This window comes from Nothoprocta perdicaria, unplaced genomic scaffold, assembly GCF_003342845.1.
Source record: "Nothoprocta perdicaria isolate Ctin4 unplaced genomic scaffold, notPer1 scaffold_3, whole genome shotgun sequence".
In the NCBI taxonomy this organism is placed as follows: domain Eukaryota; kingdom Metazoa; phylum Chordata; class Aves; order Tinamiformes; family Tinamidae; genus Nothoprocta; species Nothoprocta perdicaria.
In genome coordinates, this window is record NW_020455532.1 from 1234385 (window position 1) to 1257678 (window position 23294).

Sequence of the window (23294 nt, forward strand, 5' to 3'; positions counted from 1 at the left end):
GCCAGGCTGCATGCACATGTGTGCAAGCACAGTCTGCATGCATGGGTGTGCAAGCACAGTCTGTGTGTGCCAGGCATGCACACATGTGCAAGAACAGTCTGAATGCTTGGGTGTGCAAGCATGATCCGCATGTGTCAGGTTGTGTGCACACGTGTGCAAACATGATCTACATGTGCCAGGCCTGTGTGCCAGGCTGCATGCACATTTGTGCAAGCATGGTCTGCATGTGCCAGGCTGCATGCACGCGTGTGCAAGCACAGTCTGCATGCATGGGTGTGCAAGCACAATCTGGATGTGCCAGGCATGCACACATGTGCAAGAACAGTCTGCATGCACGGGTGTGCAAGCATGATCTGCGTGTGTCAGGTTGTATGCACACGTGTGCAAGCATGGTCTGCATGGGTCAGGCCTGTGTGCAAGGCGGTCTGTGTGTGCCAGGCTGCATGCAYGCGTGTGCAAGGTGGTCTGCATGGGCCAGGCTGCATGCACGCGTGTGCATCTGTGGATGTGCATGCACGCGTGTGCATGTGTGGATGTGCACGCAGGCAAGTGTGCAGGGTGCCCTGAGGTGCTCGAGCAAGCGTGTGCCTGTGCACGCTTGTGCAAGGACGGGGAGATGCGTGCAGCAATGCACACCTGCGTGCGGACGCTGCAGTGGGACGGATCCAGCCAAACCCCGGCGGTTTGGGCACCGAGGGGCCGGGGGGACTTCACTTCCCCTCCGCAGGCCTCGGTTCCCGCTCGGAGGATGYGCCCTGTGCCCGGGTGCTGCCGGGGAAAGGGGAACCGCGTCCCACGGCGGGCTGCGGGGGGCCGGCCCCGCTCCGTCCACCTGGGGCCGCGTGTCCCCGCGGGTGTCCCGCTCCACGGAGGGGCCGCACGCGGCTCCAGGGCTTCCCGAGGCTCCCGGCTGGGCCCTTGCCAGCCCCCGGCGCGGCACCACAACGGGACACGTCTCGCCGCGTGCCCCRCGCTGCCCCTTTGCAGCTTTTCTCCGCAGCTAAGAGAATTAGGAGCTTATTTCTATTTGAAGCAAGCAGGGCCGAGCGTCTTGCGCTTTCCCGCGCTCCGGGAGCTGAGGATTTAGGGAAGAAATGAAGCTTTGCTCTCTGCAAGGCTCCCGCTAAGGGGCTCCGGCTGCCGCCTTCTCAGATCCGCGGCGCTGCCATGGGCTCCCCGGCTGCGGGATCATGGAGAGGAGGATTCCCCYGCCCTCCTGTGTGCAGGCTGCTGCTCCCGTGAGGAAGGGAAATGCGGGAAGAAAATCGGTGCTTCCATAGGCTGAGCAGGAGGGGAGCAGAAAACAGGAGGTGAAAATGTCAGAGCTTCGGCAGCACCGGGAATGCGGCCCTCTGCATCCCAGGCGGCCCGGGAAGGGGCTCGGGAGCCTGCGCCGGCTCCCTGTCCCCGTGCTCCGCCATTCCSGCAGCCGGCTCCGGAGCTGGCGCGCGGATCCGGGATCCTTTGTCCCGCCTGGGCCCGCTGCCCTCGGCTCCCGGGCAGCTCCGCGCGGCCAGATGGCTGCAGCATCCGGAGGCGGCGGCTGCCGCTCCGCCCGCGCCAGGGCTGCCTGGGAAAAGCGCCGCGTTCCCAGCCCCGGCGCCCCGGGAGCCTCYGCTCCCTTCCCGCTGCTCCCGGCGGCCCCGGCCCCACGCGGGGCTTCCTGACGCTCCTCGCCTTTCCGACCGGCAGGAATCCTCGCGCCCGACCCGCGTTTCCTTCTTTTGGAAGCGGGGCAGCGGTCCCTGCTCCGGGAGCCTCCGCTCCCGCGGGACAGGCGCCCTGTCGCTACCGGGAGCAAGGAAGCGCCAGGGAAAATCCCCCTCGGCGCGCTGCCTGTATTAAGCCTTCAGCGTGGTAGGGAATAGGAGATGCAATTTGCCCATGGATAAATCCCGCTGGGATTGTGGCCTAGGCTGCAGAGCTTTCCTCGTCCTCCCGTTGCATCCCCGGGATTAGAGGCGGGTTTTTCCCTTGGTTTTAATTGCTCCCGCTCATCCCAAGCTCTTTCCACCTTTATTCTCTCTTTCTGCTCCTGGTAGAGCGACCCTGTCGTGAGCTCGCATCCATAGTGCTCCCGCCGGGAGAGGAAGTGCTCCCTGCTCCAAGCCTTGCCCTGCTCCCGGCATTGCTCCGGGCTGGGATTTTCCAATGGCAGCGGCTCACGGAGGGTCCCGGCGCCCTGGGAGCAGTGCTGCCCCTCGCCTCTCCCATGGAAATCCGCACAGCTCCATGCTTGGCTTTTCCATGGCTTGTCCCGAGGACAGGCTGGATGCAGCGCTGGGAATCCCATCCCCTTCCATGGCACATGGAGCRTGCAAGGAAAAACTGCCCTGGGATTCTGGGATGCACCGCTGGGAATTGCTCCGGGCAGCATTGCTGCTCCGGCTTCCAGTTTGGGACTGGGAATTTGGAGGCCACCCGGACTCCGGTCATGGCCCACGGATGGGTGCAGGAGCTGTGGGAGCACCGCGGCACTGCCGGATGTCTCCGGGAGCGCCAGGATCCACCATCCAGCAGGGAGGACGGAGCATGGCGGGCCGGGATGGGGCTATTTTTAATCCCAGGAAGCTATTTTTAAGAAAGGAGGCTCTATTTTCCCGCCTGTGTCTAATCCTGCTTTTCTTTTGACCRTACCTGGCTCTTTGGAGAGCCGTGCAGCAGGCAGCTCCGCGCTTCCGGAGCCCTTCAACGCCGCATCCCGGCGGATGCGGGGCAGGCAGGGCTGGGCGGTGGGAGCCGCCTCTCCAGCTGGCTCCCGCGGGCCCATCCCTGCCAGCGCCGGGATCAGGGCRGCGGGATCGGGAATGCTCCCTTCCCGGGGCTGCGCCGCCTTGGGCGGCCCCATCCAAGGAGGCCAAGGGTTTTCCAGGGCACAGAGCTCCCGGGGCGGGCGGCATCCGGGAAGGGGAAGGCTGGGAAGCACCCAAGGCAGGGGGCAGCGGGGTGGCAGCGCCGCGCTTCCCGCGGGATACGYCACAGGGACAGCGAGGCCCTGGGAGAAGCAGGAGCAGGCACGGAGCTGGAAGCAGGTGCCGGACGCATCCCGGAGGAGAGCGCGGGGGCGGAAGCGGGGCTGGATCCCGTGGGCACTCCAAGGCCGAGCGGGAGCAGCATCTGGCAGCGCCGGGGCGGGCAGGAAGCGCCGCCCGGCCGGCCCGGGGACCCCGGCGCTGCCAGATGTGCCGCAGCTGCCGGCGCCGCTTCCTCTGCTCCCCCCGCATCCCGCGTGCTCCGGGAAGAGCTCCCTGCGATTCCYGCGCCGCGGAGCCTCCCCCGGCGCCTCCCTGCGCCGCTGCCTCCTCTCCCACCTCGTCCCCCTCTCCTTCCTTCTCCCGCCGGCTGCCTTCCCTCCCGCAGCCCCCAGGACCCCCGGGCACCTCAGCCCCCTGCGACCCCCCCACATGGGACCAGACCCCGTGCCAGCCGCTTCCACCGCCCCTAATTCCCAGCTGGAAAAATCCCCAGAACGTCCGGGAGGATTTTGCATTCCGTGTTTTCCCACAGTGAAAGGCGCAGTGGGCAAAGCGGGGCGCTCCGGGTGGGCGCTGCCGTTTCCAGCAGCCCGGAAAGGCGGGACGAGCCGGGCGCTCCGGCACGCCGGGCGCGAGCTCCGCCGCCCGCGGGACGCAGATAGGATTGGGGGATTAGAGCAGCTTAGGGCGCGGGGGGGGGTTGCAAGCGGCAGATGGTGCTGGATGCATCCCAAGGTGAGGTTAGCGGGATGGGAAACAGGCCTGGGAGCAGCCTGGGCAGAGCCGGGGAAACGGGAGCGCAGGCAGGGAGGAGGTGGATCCGCGTCCAGCYCGTTTCCTGGCAGGAGGGGCGCCGGAGGCCGCGTCCCGCCCGGCCGCGCCGTGCCGGGTGCCAGGCAGGTTTCTCCTCTTGAACACAGCGCTCGTCCCCGCACATCTGGGGCACATCTGGCCCCGTGGGGAGGAAGCGAGAGCCTCCCGAGGGGCCTGTCGGGTTCTGCTCCGTGACCCGGCTCCGTGACGCAGCGAGGGGGGTCCCGGCCGCTCCGGGCACCGGGGCCGCGGTGTGCGGGGGAGCAGAGCCGGGAGCAGAGCCGGGAGCAAAAGTGGGAGCGGGGGCAGGAGCAGGGGCAGGAGCAGAGCAGGAGCAGGGGCAGGAGCACCCGTGGGCACCTCGCAACCCTGCTGGAGCTCCGTGGGTGCTGTGCCGGGGGTTCCCGGCCGTGCCGGCAGCGCCTGCGGCTCCCGCAGCCCTTGGGGCTGCCCCAGAGCGGTGACAGCAGCTGCTCTGTCACAAAGTGGTGACACCAGCAGCTCTGCCCGACACGGACGGGGATTCCCGGTGCCGAGCAGCGCGGGGTGGCCAACAACACCTGGGTGCAGGCGAGGAGCGAAGCCCGGCACCGCGATGGAAGTGCCGGYGGCTCCGCTGATGCTGATGGGCGCCGTGAATCCGGCAATCCCCGAGCAGCACCAGGAGCTGCTTTGGAGCTCAAAGGAGCTGCGGCAGCGACGGCCAAACTGGGGCCCTGTTTCTGGGTGCAGACGCAGGYGCTGAGCTGGCCCGAGCGGGAGGGGAAGGAGCTAAAACCCATCCTTGAACCAGTGCCATGTTGGGAACGTGTCCCATGGCCACGTGGCTTGTGCATCCAGAGGGGACAGTGGCAATCCAGGATCTCTGGGTACATCCCAGTGGTCCCACAGCYGCCTCCCTCCATCCCATCCGTGTGGACCCGTCGGAGCCTCCCCATCYGTTCCCTGCCAGCGGCTGCTCCGAAAGCGGAAGCGCCGACCCCGCTGCCCCCCCTCCGCCGGGGGTATTTTGGGTGTCCTGAAAGAGGAAGGTGGCATCAGGCGGTGGCGACACCGGCAAAGGGCAACGGGGCCGGTGCCGGCCGCGCTCCCGCGCCGCTCCTGCCCATGGCGCCTCCGGAAAAGCGGAGCCGGCGTTTCCAGCCGCCAAGGCGCTCGTGGGCCAGCCCGCACAGAGCCGCTCTGCTCCATGCTCCGCACGTTTTCCCACGCGCGGGGAGCGCAGGGATGCACGGGGAGGGCTGGTTCCCGCACACGCGCGTTGGGGCGGCGTTTCGCCGCTCCCGGTGCCCCCGCTCCGCACGGCACAGCGCGGCGCGCGGGAGCGCCGGCCAGAGCGGCGCCTGCGGCTCCGCAGCCGAAATCTAGGTCAGGGCTCTCGCTGACGGGGGCACCGAGCCCAGGCTCTGTCCGCTCCAGCAGAGCAGAGGCACCCGCCCGAGCGCGGCGGGATCGGCAGCCGGGAATGCCGGCAGGGCCTGCCGGGAGCGGGCGGCACCCCGCGGGCCGGATCAGCTCAGCCTCGGGCTCTCCTGCTCCGCGGCCTGAGCACCAGGCTGCGCTGAGGCTCCAGCACGGGAGGTGTCCAAGAGCTTCCAGCCCTCCCCGTGCTCCTGCCCAGAACCTCYGGGATGCGCGGGGCGGCTCTGCAGCCTCGGGGACTGGCTCCCGGTCCCAGATGAACCACGGTGCCCCAGAAAGGGCATTTCCTGCAGCTCCTCTGCGCGGCGTCCGGCACGCGCTGCCGGACACGGCGCTCCAAGGGGATGCGCATCCTGACCACCGAGCGTTCCCGAAACAGAGGCAGCAGCCGAGGCTTCGAATCCAGCCCCTCCGAAAGCAAAGTTGGGCTGTTTTGTACCTGGGGGTGGGAAATACCCGTCTGGAGGAAGGACGTGCAAGGCAGAGGGGGACACTGGGATGCAGGGATATGGGGTCACAGCTCTTAACTTTTGGGATAGGGATGKCGGGGAGGAAAAGCAGCCGGGATCGTGTTCCCAAGCGGCACCTCCGTGTTACAGGGTGCCACTCATCCCTGTGGCACTATGGTCAGCAGGGCCAGCCTCGCTCCTGCGGGATCGCGGGGCCGGGAGGGATGTGCACGGTGCCGGGTGGGAGCACAGCCGGATCTGGCTCTGGAGCGGCCGCTCGGCTGCATGGGGAAGCTGGTGGCGTGGGGCGAAGCTGTTGGCCACACGTGGCCCTCGAGGCTGACGGGTGGTGGCTCCGGGTCGGCGCGAGGCTCCGGGAGCAGCCGGGATGTCCGGGCGCCCCGATCCTGCAGGGCGGCCGGATTGCGGCCGGCAGCGCCGGAGCCGGGCTGCTCCGCAGCGGCAGGAGGGGACGGGGCCGGCACGGCCGTGCTCGTGCTGCCACCTTCCCTCCGGACGCGCGCACGGCACCGGGGCCGCGGCAGGCCCCACGGCGGCCGCGGAGGCCGAGCCCCACGGCGGGGCCTGGCGACACGGAGGATCGTGTGCCCCACAGGGCGACCCAGAGCCCTGGGCCCCACTGGGACCCTGTGCCCCACAGGGTGACCCAGAGCCCTGGGCCCCACTGGGACCCTGGGCCCCACAGCAGGACCCAGAGCCCTGGGCCCCACTGGGACCCTGGGCCCCACAGCAGGACCCACACAGGGCCCCCTGCCCCACGGCAGGCCCCATCAGCCCCACGTGTTGCTGAACACGGAGGAGCCGCCCACCCCTCCTGATCCCTCGGTGACGTCACACCCATCCCCACGTCATGACGTCATTCCCAGCGCCCTGCGCTGACGTCATACACCCCCCCCCGCGGACGTTTCCGGCGGGCGGGAGAGGCGGGACGTGGCGCTGTCGCCATGGCGACGCGGAGGGTGACGCGCTCCCCGCGCGCCGCCCCGGAAGCGGGCGCGGCGCTAAGTGCGTCACGGCGGCGGCGGCGGCGGCTTCTTCCGCGGGCCCGGGCGCTGCCATGGAGAGCGCGAGCCAGGGTAGGCCCGGCACCGGAACCGGGAAGTGGAACCGGAACCGGGAAGTGGGGCASGGGAGCGGGACCGGGGAGCGGGACCGCGGTCCCGTCCGTCGCTCGGAGCCGCCGAGCCCCGGTGCCGCTCACGCTCTGCCTCTTGTCCGCCGCAGACATCAACCTGAACTCGCCCAACAAGGGCCTCCTCTCCGCCGCCATGAGCGACGTGCCCGTGGACGGCGCCGCCGCGCGGCCCCCCGCGCCCGACGGCCTCTCGGCGGCCGAGGAGGAGGAGCTGCGCTCCGAGCTGGCCAAGGTAGCGGCSCGGCCCGGCCCGGCSCGGCGCGGCGCTCCCCGCGCCTTTGCCGGCGTCTCCGTGTCGTGGTGGAGCTCTCCCTTCGTCCCCGTGGTCCCCGGGGCCGAGCTGGCCCTGCTGCGCGTGCCGGGTTTGCTCCTCCCGGAACCGCCCCTCATTCAGRCCCGTGAGCAAGCCGGTGGCTTTTCACGCTGTACATCTAAACCGGGCTTTAGTTGGCCTGAGGAAACCCCTCAGGTGGGGGGTATGCAAAATAAGTGCTGCTTAGTAGGAAGTTGAAACTATGGTCTGCTTAGGATGTGCTTTTTCTTCTTCTTTTTTTTTTTTTTCCCCCATTTCAGATATTTTTAGGGAACTCTTTCTTGCCTATGTCCTGCTGAAATGCTCAGCCTTTGTAAGGCAATGCCATAAAATTAGGGCACGTAGATTTTAGATTTTTTTTTCCTCTCCTCTTTCCAAATCATAATAGAGAACAGTTTCAGTTCTTCTTCTGTTCTTAATGATGTCAGATGAAGAAAATTATAGAAGCAACTGAAACCGGTTGTATCTTCGAGTGCTTTAAGGGTGCTGAAAATGTTGTTTGTCGGGAGAGAAGGCTTATTTCCAGTTTATTTAACTACAACTTACTGAGACCTGTATGACCTACCAGAAACAGAGGAGAAAAACAGTTTTAATGATTTCAGACGAAGATAATTATAGAATATAAACCTTAGTTAAAAAGAAGTATTTGGTACCTGTCTTGAGATAATTTCTGCTGTTAGTGCAGAAACTGCRATGCTTGGGCTGAGTTCTGCTAGTTCATCTAGTCCAACCCCCTGCTCCAGCAGGGACACCCAGCGCAAACCTTTCACGTTTCCAAGGGGAAGGTTTCATGTAACTTTTAGACCTTTATCCAGCTGTGACATTAAGATGTGCCTGTGCCTCTCTCCAAGGTGGAAGAAGAAATTGGTACCCTCAGACAAGTTCTGGCTGCTAAAGAGAGGCACTGCGGAGAGCTGAAGAGGAAACTAGGTTTGACTCCCTTGGATGGGTTAAAGCAAAACCTGTCGAAAAGCTGGCACGATGTGCAAGTCTCCAATGCGTAAGTGTTTGTGTCACCAGGTGTGCATGTAAATGTAACTCTATAGAAATTATTTCCTGGCATTGCAATCCAGGGTTTTTCCACGTGCCTGGAGGCTTTGGCTGTGGTGGGTAAGTAGAGAACAAATCAATGTGGTTGTTTTGTGGGCTCTGCATGTCAGTGTCCTTATGTCAGTGTGAGCAGAGCTCATGTCTGTAGTCTCGATGAGTGGCTGCAGAATGTTCTTTACGGGGAAGTTAGATCTAGGTCACCCCTGAACAGAACAGCTCTGTCTCCTTGTTACTGGTAGTTCTGCAGCTGCTACTACTCTGTTCTGAGCTCAGGCTTAGAGAGAAGCAAAAAGTAGGACTTGAGCACTACATAATATTAGTTTGGGGATGTTTCCTAGGATGCATAGCTTGAATTAAAAAGTCTACACACCCTGGGACAAAAATATACAATACTTGTATTAGGAGTGCAGTACGCAAGCATCCTGGCTCTGAGAAAATTGGAAGTTAGACAGTAGGASAGTGAAAGAGGTAAGTTTAATGCTGTGTTTGTGCCCAAGTGTGAGGTTGTCCATATCCACAGATTGGTTCAGTCTGAATAGTCTTGTGCTGTTCAGGTGCAGTCTGGAATTGCTGGCAGTGCTACTGCAGGGCAGATCTGTGAGCTGTCCATCTCACTGTTTGTTCTTTCTTTTCCTCATCTCCCTTCCCCTTCCTTGCCCGATTTCTGTTACTCCTTTGTAACTTAAATCTGTCATTGTCTTCTAAAAATGAATATTCCAAGAAACTATATTCATTAATACTTTCTGTTTCTAGTTATGTGAAAACATCTGAGAAACTTGGAGAGTGGAATGAGAAAGTGACACAATCTGACTTGTGAGTGCCTTGGGCTCCCCAGCAACACCTTCTTGCTCCTTCCCCAGTTCGTGCTGCTTCTTGTCCTTTCAGGCATCAGGGGTGACTTGGAGCTGGAGGGATGGTGAAGCTGGAGTCAGCACTGTTACTGGTGGCATGCCTGACTTCAGCTATAAACATCCCTCACTTGTGGAGGAGATGAACAAAACCTCCTGCTTTCATCTCTGCTAGACTCCCCACTGCAGAAGAAAAATCCCAATCAGTTACCAGACCACACTTAATATTTAAAAAAACAAAAAACAGCTGCAATTTTTTTAACTCGTGTTTTTTAGGCTAGTCTGTTATCAGATGTCTTTTCACTGGACCTCTATCTCTATACTGTGAAGCTGTTTCTCCCTTCCTCACCAGATGTGGTAGCAATCACCTCGATAACTGGCTTTCTGTATGGTCGTGAGGGGAGAGAAGGTCTTTGAAGGCGTTCAACTGTAGCTGAAAACATGGGCTGTGCAGATATGTGGAAGTTACCCCACAGGGACTCTGTTGGATTGATAAGAGTGATCCTTTCTGACAGCACTGAATTTGAGTCTTTGCAGTACACGCAAGCGGGTGCTAAGTGTGGGCAAAACGCTTGGTTACTTTTGTTGGTAGAATACATTCTTTAGTTGTATTAGCCCTCAATTCATGTTAGACGTGTGTWGTTTTGATTTGTGTGTATTTAAATGTCAAGGAGATCTTGAATCCTTTCTGAGCTGAGGGTTCTTTCCCTTCAGCATTTTGTGTTCAAGGAGATGCTAATTTAGCTGAAAGTGGATGTGGGTTGGAAGATTTTCTTCAATAGGCAAAATAACTGGCTCTGGCCTAATGAGGGATATTAACACTTCCAGAGTGGCAGGAACTGCCTGACATCCATCGTCCCCTCCGGCTGCCTCTGTGTGTCCAGGTCATGCTGTGTTGATGCAGATTTGGGTGTGACAGTCAGATTTTTAATGTTGTGCTCAGCTCACTGCTCTGTGCTTTTTAGTACGTAGCTAAAGTATAGTGTATAGGGAGGGAAGAGGTCATTAAAAACTCTTTCATGGGAAAAATCTTGGCCTCTTTTAAACTGTAGGTCTAGTTTGCTTTGTGCTCAGTGCTCGAGTGTGCTTAAATAGGGAAGAAACCAGGGCTCAGGTGTCTTCCTGCCTTTCAAACAACAGCTCTTTTCCCTCTGACCTTGGGGGGGAAATTGGTCTTTGAAATAAAACTTATGATGCCTTAGATATAAAGATGGACTAATAATGTGGAAAGTGTCAAAAGAAGCATCTGTCCTGAATCTTAGCACTGTGTCTAACCTCCATTGTGTTTGTAGATATCTTTCAGCCAGCAGCACACTGGAGGACTGGAATGAAAAAATAACTCAATCAGAAGCGTGAGTGTCTTAACCTTCAGCATTAACAAATGCTTTCATGACAGCCTGCTGCCTCTATCTCTGCCCTTGCTCACAGTTCTCTGCTTTGTCTAGTCCTATCTAAAGTTTTTTTCAAGCCTTCACTATTTTTTTTTTTCAATCGATAAGAGTATCCTGGGTGAGAAGCAGCCTTTTCTCAGGTCGGTATTTAAAGAACTTCACTGTGGTCTAAGACATCCTCTTCAAATGGCTGCCTGCTCTCGTGGGGCTCCTGGAAGGAGCCACTGAGTCCCTGACACTTGCGTGCCCTGTTTTATAACATTAGCTGACAAACTCTGGGGTAGATGGGACTCTTCTTGTACCCCTCAACATGCAACCAAGTTTCTCTGTGGGGAGTGGGAACTTTATTCCCTTCTCCTTTATTTGTGCTCAACGAATRCTTCAGTGCCCAAGGCAGCTGTTCTGTCACTTTGGAGCCCCAAATGGACTTTGAACAGCTTAAACCTGTCAGCTGTTATACTACTACTTTCTTAATATATACAGTCTTAGTCATGTTYTTGCTAAAGGCCTGAAATTAAATTCTCACCTAGAAAGACATTATGGCCTTTGTCCTTCTCACTGCATCTTTCCCACAATGTATAGGGGAATTCTCAACAATAATGCAGTGGGGGCAACCATGTAGCGTTTTCATTTCCTGAATTCACCGAAACCATTGTATGTGTAGGGCTTTGGTAAGCCAAATTTTTCAGTTTGTACTGGATATGAAATTCAGTCTTCTAATCTGAGCGTTCAAGAGGCAGCCGGGAGCTGAGGCTTGCTGCTGGCAGCGTGTGTATGTGGAGGGCCCTCATCATAACAGTGATGGAAGGTGGGCACAAGTAGGAAGCAGGAGTGTCAGAAAGACCTTCACATATGCAAGTTCTACCTTCCAGGTTCAGAGTAAGTTTTCTGGATTAAAAAAAGATGTTAAGTGTTGCTGTTGCTAAATAGCAAATGACCTTTATCCTTGACGACTGTATACATGATTCTGGCAGTTTTTAATCATAGCTCCTCCTTGGGTGTAACTGCTGGGATAGAAGACTTTTTGTCATATCTGTTTCCTTGTTTTTTTAATGATAAATGCAAGAAAAATAGGTAGAATAAATGCAAGATAAATGCAAGAAAAATAGGTTCTGTTGCGTGCTAAAGGCCTGATCAGTGGTGGTGCTCTAGCTTTCCTGCTTGCTTTGGCACTAGACAGTGGCAAGTCACACTAACAAAGCAGATGCCGATTAAAATGAAGAGGTAAGGGTAAGAAAAGTAAGATTCAAGTAGCWTTTCAGAAAACAGCTACCACTTTCCTGTCTAAAACTCAATAAATACTAGAGAGGCAAGAGAGGGAAGGAGCGGTGAGAGGTGGCTGTAGTGAAGTTGCATTGAAGTCTGATGGACCTGGCTGTCCTGAATGCACTTCCACATGCATGCCCTGATGGCACCTCTAGGTGAAACAGCTTCTCTCCTCGGCTGCGTTTCCTTGGCTCTGCCTCCTGCCTTGCACTGGTGAGGTGTGTGCATGTGTGTGGAGAGGAGCTGTGACTGAACAACCACTCTAGGGATCTGATCTGGCAGCTGCTTTTGGTTTTTTCCTTCCTTTTTTTCCTTCCAAGCATATTTCATCTGGATCATTTCCTCCATCTAAATCTGTCAGCACAAACAGTGGTATTGGCATCATGAAGGAGCACACTTGGGCAGAAGGAACAACACTTGAGTGCTAGGTCATCTTCAGCTGACTTACAAATAGTGCTGTCAAGTGTGGACTAACAGCTGGGAAATCTCTCCCACCTTTATCTGCTGAAGCTAGGCCTAACACCCCAGTGTGCTGTGTGTGCAGGGTGGCGGTGTCATTTGATTCTGTAAACTCTTCCTCTTATCACTGCTTTAGTACGTGATGCTGATCAAGGAGAGTTGAATGCCAAGCTGTTTTTCCCTGGCTATAGTCAGCACAAGGTATTTTAATGAGCATAAGGTCTTAGCYGTTCCTGCTAGACAATTTTAAATCCTATCCTGTGATAGTTTGGCAGCCTGTGCCAGAGAGGAGCCTGCCTGCTAAATGGGAGGGATAGAAGTTCCAAAGAAGCCCTGAGGATTTAACTGTGATAGGAAAGTTTGTCAGTGAGCAAGCAGCATTCGTGCCTGCCTTGCCCCAGCTGTCTCAAGATGACTACTTCTCACTAAACATCTTGCTGTGAAGAAGCAGGGTTGAGTTTCTGCTGTCTGAACATAACCTAAGGATTCTGTGGGGGTCACTGAATTAGTCTAGGAAGTGCCCAGGTTATAGGAATGAAGAGACCTCCTTCAGCAGCAGGAGATGTGGTAGTGAAGCTGATGCATTTTTGCCCTGTTCAGCACAAGTCTCGTGTACATTCATGATTCAGAAACACTAAACTAAGTCTAAAAAGTGACCAAAAAAAAAAAAAGGCGCAGTGTATTAGATGTATTAGTATTCTTGCCCAAATCCAGGTCAGGTGCTGTCGCCTGCACTCATGCCTGTAGAGGATGAGACTTAAAGGATTAAGTTGGCTGTAGGTGTGTTGCTTCTGGCCTCAGGAGTTGACATGTGAAAATTAGGTCATTTTTAGATGCCCTTCTCTTAATAGAGTGGGCAAATTCTAATGGATATTCAAAAACAAACAAAACTCAAGCCTAGTTATGTGTAGTAAAAAAGATTTGGTTTAAGTTGCTGGGCTTGTTTTCCTGTTTGAGTATTTTATAATTTGAAGAATGCCATAAATCTAGATATTAAACACAAAATGAAGAGTAGCTTAGAGAGGATGAGTTGATGAAAAAGGCTCAGAGAATCTTAGTTCTTAGACTGTCTTATTTGAAGGAAACAAAGGCTCTAAAAAGTCTCTTACCTATTTCGTGTATAAACTCCTCAGATGTAGCCAGCTAGCAAGTACAAGCTGTCAGACTTGCTGTGGTTAATGGTAACTGATGGGAAATTCCCTCCCAATTCAATCCTAATCTGCAGCTGTAGAGGTAATGCTCACTTCTGCGTTTCTTTTCTAGACACTAAAGTCAGCCTTGCCTCTTTCCTCCATTTCCTAACGCTATAGCAAGTGCTCTRGCTTCAGGAATAGGTTCTGTGACTCGCTTTTTCAAGGCAATCAAAATGCCATTATTGAAAAAATGGAGTATGATGCTGTGATGTGTAATTTCCATGTGGAAAATTGAGATTCCCCCCCCCCACCATGAGATTTACATGTAAAGCTAAAATGGTGAAATAGCTGAAGTGAATGTATGGAAAGGTTAAACCTATACTTGCTGCCTTAACACTTGGTCTCTGAATATGTGCAAGACTGGAACAGGCTCTTTCAGTGTGGACAGTGCAGCCCACTAACCTAGCTTCTCTCCTGTAATGTGGGTTCCTTTCTCAAAATGATGGGGTGCTTTCAGATACTATGTGTGCGTTCAGCTTAATGTTTTTCTTCTCCTTAGTTATAAGAAGACCCAGGAAACCCTGTCCCAGGCAGGACAGAAGACTTCAGCAGCCCTTTCCAATGTAGGTTCTGTTATCAGCAGGAAACTTGGCGACATGAGGTAAGATCCTGGTTTGTGTGATTTAWATGGTTTTGAGAGTGCAGGCAGTAGCTAGGCTGCTTCTTTTCTTTTCTACCTGATTGGCAGCACTTTCCTGTTGATGGAACACCACTTTCTCTGTGGTTCTGTACATCAGATTTTAGGGCATATTAAATGCATCTAAAAACTCCTCAGCTCTGGCTGAGGTTTTTTCCCTATGAGTTTCTCAGTCATACAAAGCTTAATGGTAGTGCTGGTAACTTATCCCATTTGGGAGTTTAAGCTGAAGACTGTTTTCATATTAATAGTAGCGTCAAAGGCTTTCATGCAAAATACTTCCCACACTTTTCCTCAAAATTGAGAGCTAATTTTTAATGTAAGAACTGTCTGTATTATTAAGGAAGCATTCTTGGAGCTTGTATTTAACAYGATGTGCCTGATCCTGGATTGAACAGGCAGTTGTCATTCCTTGTAGGGACTTTCCCCTTCCACTGTGGCTGGGAGTATCCAAGTGGTAAGAATTTGTTGGTCTCTGATCACATAGTACTGAAACTCTAAATCTGTCCTCTGTCAGGAAGTTACTGGTTTCTGGAATGCAAATACTGCTAAATGTTTTTGATAGCTTACTTTCTCTGAAATTAGGAAGCCAGCTGGTTGTCTGATAGCCTTTTTTGTATTCAAAATCTACTTTTTCTTTTCTGAAAAACACTTTCTCCTCTGAAAAAAAGAGATTTATATACAATCACTTGAGCCACTAATGGATAGACCCTGGCAACATGCGCTCATAATACATTTTCCTAAGCTGATAGTGGCAAAAATTGGTGACTGCCTTCTGCAGCCTGCTTGGACTGTTGTAGCCAGGGCATGAGAACTGGTCCTTTGGGACCAAACAGGGAATTTGTGGATTGGTCTCGCCACCAGAAGCAGCTGTTCTGGCAGCCCTGGTCCTGCCTGTTGTCGGCCTGCTGGAATCCCCTTTATTTTGCAGCTGCACAAGTGCTGGTGCTATCCCAGGAGCGAGGAAGGGAGGGAGGGGATGTGGGGCCAAGTGGGGAGCAGAACTGCCCCTCCTGGTGACAGAGCTGGCCTGGCTGATAACATACACATCAGACCTCTGCACCAGGAGCCTAAGCACTCCCTTAAACACCCGTATTCCTTTCTACAACTATTACATCCCTGGAGGTAATAGTAAATAGAGGCAGCTTCTGTTGTATTGATAAACTGAGGTGGTTCCTAACAAAGTTATTTCACTGGGATTTGCTTCATCTGTGTGGTCCTGTGGGGGAACAGAGTAGTGGTTTTTAAGAAGGCTTTCAATTTTTTTTTTCTGATATATGATCTTGCTGTCTTCTCTGTTGTATTTAAGCATTGATATTTCTGATTCTGAATGAAGTTTAACTTCTGAGCATAAACTTGCACAGGAGCTGTTCTGTGTTTTGCTCCTGCCAAGTGAAACTGTAAATGGTGTTTTCATATGTGATCAGAGATTACAGGAGTGAAGCCTGTTTTATTGTTGTGATCACTTCTCTGGGTGGATGGGGATGATATGTGTTCTCGGAGAATCTCASTCCTGGGCCTCCTGGCCTGCGCTAATCTGTGGTGTTATTGTACTTTTTCCTCTTACACTACAAATTCACTTGTAAAGAAGGTTTATTTTCCAACACTGGAAGTGTTGAGATAACAGAAAGGATTTCCTTGTTTAGTCAGCTTTCACCGGCTGATAAATGCAAGGAAGGGATGATGAAGGGGACAAACACCTCAGATATTCACAGGGCGTGGTCATAATTCCATTAAAACTGCCCTGGCAGAAGTGCTATGGAAATGAAATGAAAGTAAGTTATCTTTGGGCTAAATCTATAACAGAGTGCTTTATTCTGGTCAGAACCCTCAGATGTTATAGCTGCTGATTGCAAGGAGAAATTGTGATTTTGTGATTACTGTGCTAAGTGTATTAAAATGATTGCTCTGTTRGATTGCCATGGTGGGGGGAGAAGGGCATCTTAATTAATGTATTGATTTTTTTCTCAAGTTTTGACCAGTTCAGCCTTTTCTGTTATCTCTATTTGCAGTTAAAGTAAATTGTCTTTTAGACATTATTACTACATCTTACTAACTTCACTAACYTGCAAATTGCAAGTGTGTTCTCTTGATGTGCTGGCAGCTTGCTTCATGGTTTTGTGCCGCCAGTACCTTTCTTATTGTCTCCAGTGTGCTACTGTACGTAATACTACAAGCAAGCTCATTATAAAATATTGAGTCCCAAAGGTGGCTGCTGTTTCCTGAATTTGTGTAAACTTTAAATTTCATGAAAAGAAACAGGTAGCTGTTAATTCCAGGTCAGGAACCTGAGCACACTTGCTTGCAGAATTGCCTGCAGAGTAGCACGGTGCATGGGCAYGTGCTGTTTGTGTTCCTTCCCTGTAAGCAAGAGCAAGGAGAAGGCTGACTTCTACATTGCATGCAAAGACAGCAGTAAAAGTCAGTGCAGCCAAGGAGCTGATTGCAGTAGATGGGGAAATGAAATCACCGTGTTTAATGTCTTTGCCCTAGCTGCAAGGAAGGGCCCTTGTGCTCCTTGCCAAGTGCTTCGCGTCCAACTTGCCACGACTGCTTCCTCCAGTGGAAACAAAAATGATTTTGAAGTGGGGGGAAAAAAACACTACTGTTTCCAGCTGAGAAGGCTCCTGTAGACCAGCTTGGCAATTTCTTATTTTCTGAATAGAAAAGTTTGGTCTGTTATTTCGAACTACTGAGATCTACTGTATTGCAAAATCAGGCATGGAAATCTGGTGGCTTCCTTTTAGCCTTGGAACCTAAAAACGGGCAATCAGCACTTGGGTTGTGGGATAATTATCCTACCTTCCATTCATATGTTCTTATCTTTCTCATGCCAAGATCTTGTTGTTGTTTTTGTTTTCAAATTAACTTTAGGACCTGCAGGCTTGGCCAGGTGACCTGCAGGTGTCCWTGTGGCTCTTGGTGAGGAGGTTCTCAACCAGCAGACTTAGCAAGGCTCTCTTTTAAACAACAGCTATGGGGTTTTTATTTGTTTTTCTAAGGGGGATAGGGAGGCAGACAAGATGCCTTATTCAGCTAATTTGGTAAAAGACAAAACCTCAGTTTAGGAAAAAGTGCTTTAAAGCTTCAGATGAAAGCAGTGGCTCGGGATGATGAGTAGGATTTTCTCCTTTTCCCTCCCCACCTCAATATCCGTGTTCCAACTTAATGCAAATTCTGTTCTCATCCTCTCAGAAACCTCTTATCTTGGGTTGGTTGAGATAATGAAAAAATTGAGGCCTTCTGGGTAGCTGCCTGTGTGTGGTGACCATGTCCTTGCTTAGCAGTCCTGCATTTACTGATCAGACTTGTGCAAGTGTCTGATTGTTGCAGATCCGTGTGTCTGACTGTTGCTTTTCTTTTCTCCCTCTGCTGTCGTGGGTCTCCTCAGGGCTCACCCCTTCTCGCATTCTTTTAGGTAAGATCCTCTTGAAGGAAAGAAGAGCATTTGTTACCTGGCAGACACTAAAGGGGAGGCWGACTGTGTGAGGCTTGCCAGTGCTTCTGAAACAAATTGAGAAACATAACCCAAATCTGCATTTATTTACTTATTACTTTATATCATGGCTGCARCTTGCAGCACAGGTTGAGAATAGAGCACAAGTGTAAAGCCTCCAGYTTCCTTAATTCCAGTGTAATGGGACCGTGAGGAATTTACAGCAGTTTGCCAGTTTGAAAGCTTATGGTTCAGTGTGATTTTTTTTGTTAGCCCTCGGTGCAGGTTTTCATGCAGTTCTGTCAGCCCAAATTTGGGGAAAGAAAACTGGCAAGAAACCTTTACTGGGAAGGCTGGCTTGTGAGTAACTTGATGCAGTGAAGGCAGTTGTACCTATTTTATGTCTCCTAGAGGTGCCCCATCACCAGCCCTCAGGTCTTGGATCATAGGCCAGGTGTCTCCTGTATTTTGAGCATAGCTTTAACGCCCTTTTCTAAATACTGTATAATGGGAGATTTGCTTTCTTCTACTGGCACAAGCAAATCTATCCACCAGACTTTAAGAAAGCCTTTACAAGATGCACTGGGTTCATATTCTGCTTGTTTTGCTTTTGAAGACTCACGCTAATAGACCTTTAGAGGCAGAACTAGTTCTGGGCTGCAGGTTGTGCAAACAAGGGAGGAGAAGGATCACACGTGTGCCTCCCGTGTCCCAGCAGCCGTGTGAGGAAGCAGGGGATACGCTGCTTTGATGCCTGTGCTAAAACCTGTTGTCTTTTTCCTCCTTGTCCCGAATGCTTCCGAGTAGCAGCTACTCCATTCGCCACTCGATAAGTATGCCAGCGATGAGGTAACGTAGCCCGTGTCTGTGGAGGGGGTAGCTGCATGTGTGGCTGCCCCGGCCCCTCTGGGGTGTTTGGGGTTCTCGCTCCTGTAGCTGGCTCACTTCAGCTGATGCTACTTATTACGGGGTAACTGTGTCCTGCAGCTTGAGTAATTCAAGGCTTTTCAGTGGTTACTCACTCTGTTTTGATGGTTATTAGCACCTCTGTTGCAACTGTGCCAAAGTCTGCCTGAAGTTCATAGCTTTTAGAAATGCCTGAAGGAGATGCAGCACTTGCTGTGCAGCACAGCCATTGCTAATACTGAGATGAATCCACACTCRGATCTTTTGTCTCCAGCCTAAAAGCGAGGAGCCCTTCCTGGGATGCTTCCTGGTGCACTAGGTGGTGTCCATGTAGAAGAAACCATGGCCAGAACTGGATCGGGCTCCCTGAATCCCTCTCTCTGCTCATCCGTATCTCGGATTGAGAGAGGTTATTTTATGGGCACAGATATCAAGTGATTCTTCCAAAAGGAACTGGGCTGAGGCCAGTCTTCTCCCAGCCCCTGGTGCTTAATAACCGCCTGGTCTGAAAGCTCAGCTCAGAGCACTGCCCTGGCATCGTTCACCGCAGAGGAGCCTGTCAAACGGGCACACGACTGGCTCTTCTGTCTTCGTTAGAAATAATGAAATTATCTGCTCATTTTGTTGCGCTGAGGTTTTAGRAGTATTTCCTGATGCAAATGATCACTTCAGTGGCAATAAAGCAGTCACAGCTTCATGCATGTAGCCTTGTAGCCCTTCCTCTTCCTCCTAGCAGGATGTAATATGGGAAACTGAAGCCTTTAAGACCTTTTCAGCTTTTTCTCTCTTATTTAAGAAAATTTCCTCTTAGCTGGAAGCCTTGCAAAACCAGGGACAAGTTTCTCTTCTACTTATGCACTGGCTCCCTAATGAATTAGATGTTTTATTTTCCTTTTGAGTTCTCAGCTTGAACAATTAAATTGGAATATGTAGAACCTTGTGGTATAAATGTCTGTCTTTTCAGAGCAGTGTTTTTGCCTGGTGTGTGAGGGTTTCTTGCTACTAGGTATCTGTGTAAAGAGCTGAAAACGTTCTGGGTGCTGCTGTCCTTGCACAGGGAGGGCCAGATAGYCTGGTCACAGCATGTGGCATATTTTAGTTAAGAACTAACTTGTCTTGTTTTTGTTTTGCTCTCCTTCAAGGAATTCTGCAACCTTCAAGTCATTTGAAGATAGAGTTGGGACCATAAAGGTAAATGTCTGCTCTGTCTCATAAACATAGCCTAAATGGTAAGCAGAAACTTGATTTCTGCAGTGTTTTTCTTGCAGACTAGTGTTCACGCTAAAGGCCTCTCGGATATGTGAAGTCTTTGCTACAGGAGGTGACCTTGACAAAGGGGAATTGACTTGGCATTCCCAGTGCTGGTTTCCTGGTCACATAATGCTCTTCTCTCGTTTCAGAACAGAGTGGTGGGCAGCAGGGAAAACAGCACTGACRGCCTCTCCTCCCCGCCGGGAGCGGGAGAGAAGCCTCCACAAGACAACGCTCCGTTCTAGACCTGCCCCGTGGCTTTGCACGACCGCAAGAGCAAGTCCCCTTCCTCCCAGATCTTCACAACAGCAGCAACATGCGAGCCCAAGAAGGGGCCGAGAGCCAGGCTGGAGAGACCCATAATCCATTCAAAGACACTGCTACTGGATCCAAGTCAAAGAGAATGCAAAAGTTTTGTACACAAATATTTTACACTAAAGTTTGTAGATTAAATGTATCACTGTGCTGTCCTCTTGGGAGAGCACTTCAAATGGAGTTTCCTCGAGGTAGCTCAGAAATGCTATTGTTGTAGAAGAAAACACAAACTTTCCTTGTCTGTTATAACTTTGAACAGGAAAAAAAAAGTCCCTATGAGCATGGAAAGGAGGAGAACAGTTAAAGTGCATCTTAGTGTCAGCTTCTGGCTGTGCTCTGTTCAGAGCACAGCACGCAGTTACTCTGTGATCTCCCAGGCTTCTCCTATTACTGTTTCCTTCTGCTCTTGGGGGGAGTAGTCTGGTAAATGGGCGAAACGTTTTTTTTCTGGGCTCCCTAAAGGGAAACTTCACTTAGCAGCTGCCTCGTTGTTACACTAATGCTCTAGCTTTAAGAAAACTAAAATCTTTATTTTTAAATGCAATGAACTTTAAGAAAAAAAAAAACTTTAAAAAAAAAAAAAAGCTTTGGCATCATATAGGGAAATGTTCCCCTGRACTCCGAAATGCAAGCCTTACATCACTTTATGCTTTACTTGTTTAAGTTTTCTCTCTCTAGAGAACTGTGAGGGTTATAAAGCTGGATATTGAGCACTGGAGTTTTGCATCATACAGTAGTAGCAGCATGCTTATAAGCCAGTTGTTTGTGTTAATTTTCAGTGGTGCACTCTGTTGCTCGAGTGTATGCAACTTGCTTCTCCCTTCTCAGTTGATGCCTTCATTCTTGGAGGAGGAATTTCCGAAGGCTGCTAGCGAGAGGCCCAGGTTAGGGACGGACAAAGCTGCCTCTAGCAACACGGACACTGCCTTGGAGGGACTGTGCTCTGTGGGACACTCCGCCTGGTCCATCTGACTGTGAATATCCTCTCTGAGCTGAGAGCCCCAGCTACCGTCTTAGTTTACTGAAACGGTGGAGAGTTGTGGAGCGGAACTCAACCAGTTCCCAAGGYGGCTCTTCCGCTGTCCAGCTTCACTGCGAGGACCTGCACAACTAAGTTTTCCTATAGAGGCCTGATCTTATTCTAGGTGAGGTGCCTCCACATCAGAAATACCTGGAGTGAGTAATTCTGTGCCTTAGAGGCGAAATGGGGCTTACTCAGGTCTTTAGACTTGTTTATATACATATCTGAGTAGTTTTAGTGGTCCTTGCTCTGGGGGGACTGTCCCTTCTCTAGAGAAGCAAGTTTGGGCACTTGTCTCCTAATTAATTTCAGTTCCCTTTGGCTCCCCTCCCTCCTCAGGTCTGGGCACAGGCTGGAGTCCTCGAGGGCAGATGTGCCAGGCAGTAGGTGGAGTGTAGAGTGTCACTTACCGGGTTTCCTTGTTTGTGACAAAAACCAGCGTCCGTGCAAGGAGCGGTGTCRGCGACGTGGGTACTGCTGGAGCTTGGGTATTGAACTGTTCCTCTTTGCAGATAAATACAGAGGAAAAGTATCAATAAAGCATTCCTTTGGGAGAAAAGGGGGTGGCTGCATTTTTGTCTCAYTTAACAGCACTGAAATCTCTCTGTAGCTGTTTGAATGCAGTGGGCAACTGCCAGCAACCGACGGTAAGCTGTGGTAGGAAATGCCCCTCTCAGGCTTGTTGCTTTGTTGGATCTCTGGAATTTTTTTCCATAATGCATTAAATAGTGTTTCCATTATCTGGTATTTCCTGTTTGAGTAGTAAAACACCACCTGCTTCTGACAGGTATGCTCTGTGYGCACTACAGTGGGGGGCAATGTAGCCCCATGTGTTTCCTCCGAGCAAGGCTGTGCTTGTACCTCCTTCCTCACACCCTGTTTTGGTCAGTGGTGTGTCGCTGTGCTTGTGCAGTGACCTTGGCAGCTGCAACCAATGCCTGAGAAACTCCTAATGGGAAAARGGAGCAGCTGTGCTGCTGGCCGGGGTTTAGTGTGCTGCCCCAGGGCCTTGGATGCTACGGGGCATTCACTACCCATTGAAACAGCGCTGCAAAACGGTAGAGGGGAGTAGGTGAGGGGAGTACCCAAATCACCCGTGATGGCACAGGGAAACTTCCCTGGAGCGAAGGGCGAGGGCGAGCAAGCTCTAGGGACAGTGGTGGGCAAGTGGGCTGTTCCATCCCCCAAAGCAGAACAAGCAGCTAAGARCGGAAATTAAAAAGCAATTGATTGCAAAGACATATAAGGAAGCATTTTTGCCTTGCTAGTAGGAGATACCTATTTATTTATTGGGAAGGGATTTGATGTTTATGCATGCAACAGGAGTTGCACAACTGCTGCCGGCACTGGGACCCTGTGGATCCCCATGGGGCAGCGGGCTGGAGATAGCAGCCAGAGGGAGAACAGCCCTGTTCCTTCCTGGGAAATGAGTCCAGCCTTGGGCTAYGGACAGCAGCTCCTGGCCTCCTCCCAGCCTGACCTGGGGTCTGTGGCTGGCTCCTGCACGGGGCTGGGGTGAGTCCAGCCTCTCTGCATTGCAGGATCCCCAGCTGTGAGATCCATGTGGGAGCATCAGCACCGCTCCCTGGGGAGCAGCACCGGGAGCTGCAGTGGGAGCAAGGATGGGGCAGGGCCGGGGGTGACGCAGCCCGCAGCGGCACTCCAGCAGCACCGGCTTTGTCATCCCCTGTTTGTTTCCCTGGAACGTCGTGAGTCAGAGGCAGGAGCGGGAACGCTGCTGGCTGCCTGCGGCCCTGGGCCAGCACGAGCCCCTGGGGACGCGTGGGAYGAGGCTGCCTGCAGCGCTGCCCTGGGGAGGGGGCTGCAAAAATCTCATTTAAAGGAATCTGCACCAGCAGCGCAGCAGCCCCGGCTTCGTGGGCAAGACCCCAGGCACGTGTGCTGCAGCTGCTGCCACCCTATGCCCCGCTGCAGCCCCCACCGATCCTGCTGCAAGTCCGCAGACCTCCCTGCAGCCCCACAGATTCTGCTGCAGCCCCACGGACCACCCCCCACGGACCACYCCCCGCAGCGCCTGCCGCGCCCCTCCCCGCCGCTAGGGGGCGCTGCGGCCGCGCCGGGGCCGCGCGCGGCTCCTGACGAGCCGTGCGCCCGACGCACTTCTCCAGACCTCCCTGGTGGTCTAGTGGTTAGGATTCGGCGCTCTCACCGCCGCGGCCCGGGTTCGATTCCCGGTCAGGGAAGCAAATTTTTTCTTCATTTCTGTTAAAACCCCACGTTCTTACCGTTSTAAGCGTTTTTTGCCGCTTTCCGGCGTTTTTTGTCGTCCCGCCGCCTCTCGCGCGCGCGGCGCTGCCCCGCAGCCCCCAGCGGCGCCCTCTCCCCACACGCATGCGCACTGCACCGCGCGCGCCGCGGGGCGGGGAGGGGGG

The 23294-nt window shown here is 53.0% G+C and overlaps 1 protein-coding gene and 1 non-coding gene across 8 annotated transcripts; both read left to right on the forward strand.

Annotated features, from left to right (window-relative positions):
• Window positions 1–6721: 6721 nt before the first annotated feature.
• TPD52L2 (tumor protein D52 like 2) lies at window positions 6722–21100 on the forward strand. Of its 7 annotated transcripts, XM_026041932.1 has the most exons (10): window positions 6722–6756; window positions 6905–7047; window positions 7980–8128; window positions 8932–8991; window positions 10319–10378; window positions 13835–13936; window positions 17364–17390; window positions 18216–18257; window positions 19457–19505; window positions 19715–21100. In XM_026041932.1, the coding sequence occupies exons 1-10, from the start codon at window positions 6738–6740 to the stop codon at window positions 19808–19810; spliced, it is 747 nt and encodes a 248-aa protein (XP_025897717.1). In that variant the 5' UTR covers window positions 6722–6737; the 3' UTR covers window positions 19811–21100. The 7 variants fall into 7 exon arrangements, with proteins under 7 accessions (XP_025897717.1, XP_025897718.1, XP_025897719.1 ...); XM_026041933.1 differs by lacking the exon at window positions 10319–10378; XM_026041934.1 differs by lacking the exon at window positions 8932–8991.
• A 1933-nt stretch (window positions 21101–23033) lies between these two features.
• On the forward strand, window positions 23034–23105 carry TRNAE-CUC. The gene has a single exon. It is a non-coding gene; the product is annotated as a tRNA-Glu (tRNA).
• The last annotated feature ends 189 nt before the right edge of the window (window positions 23106–23294 follow it).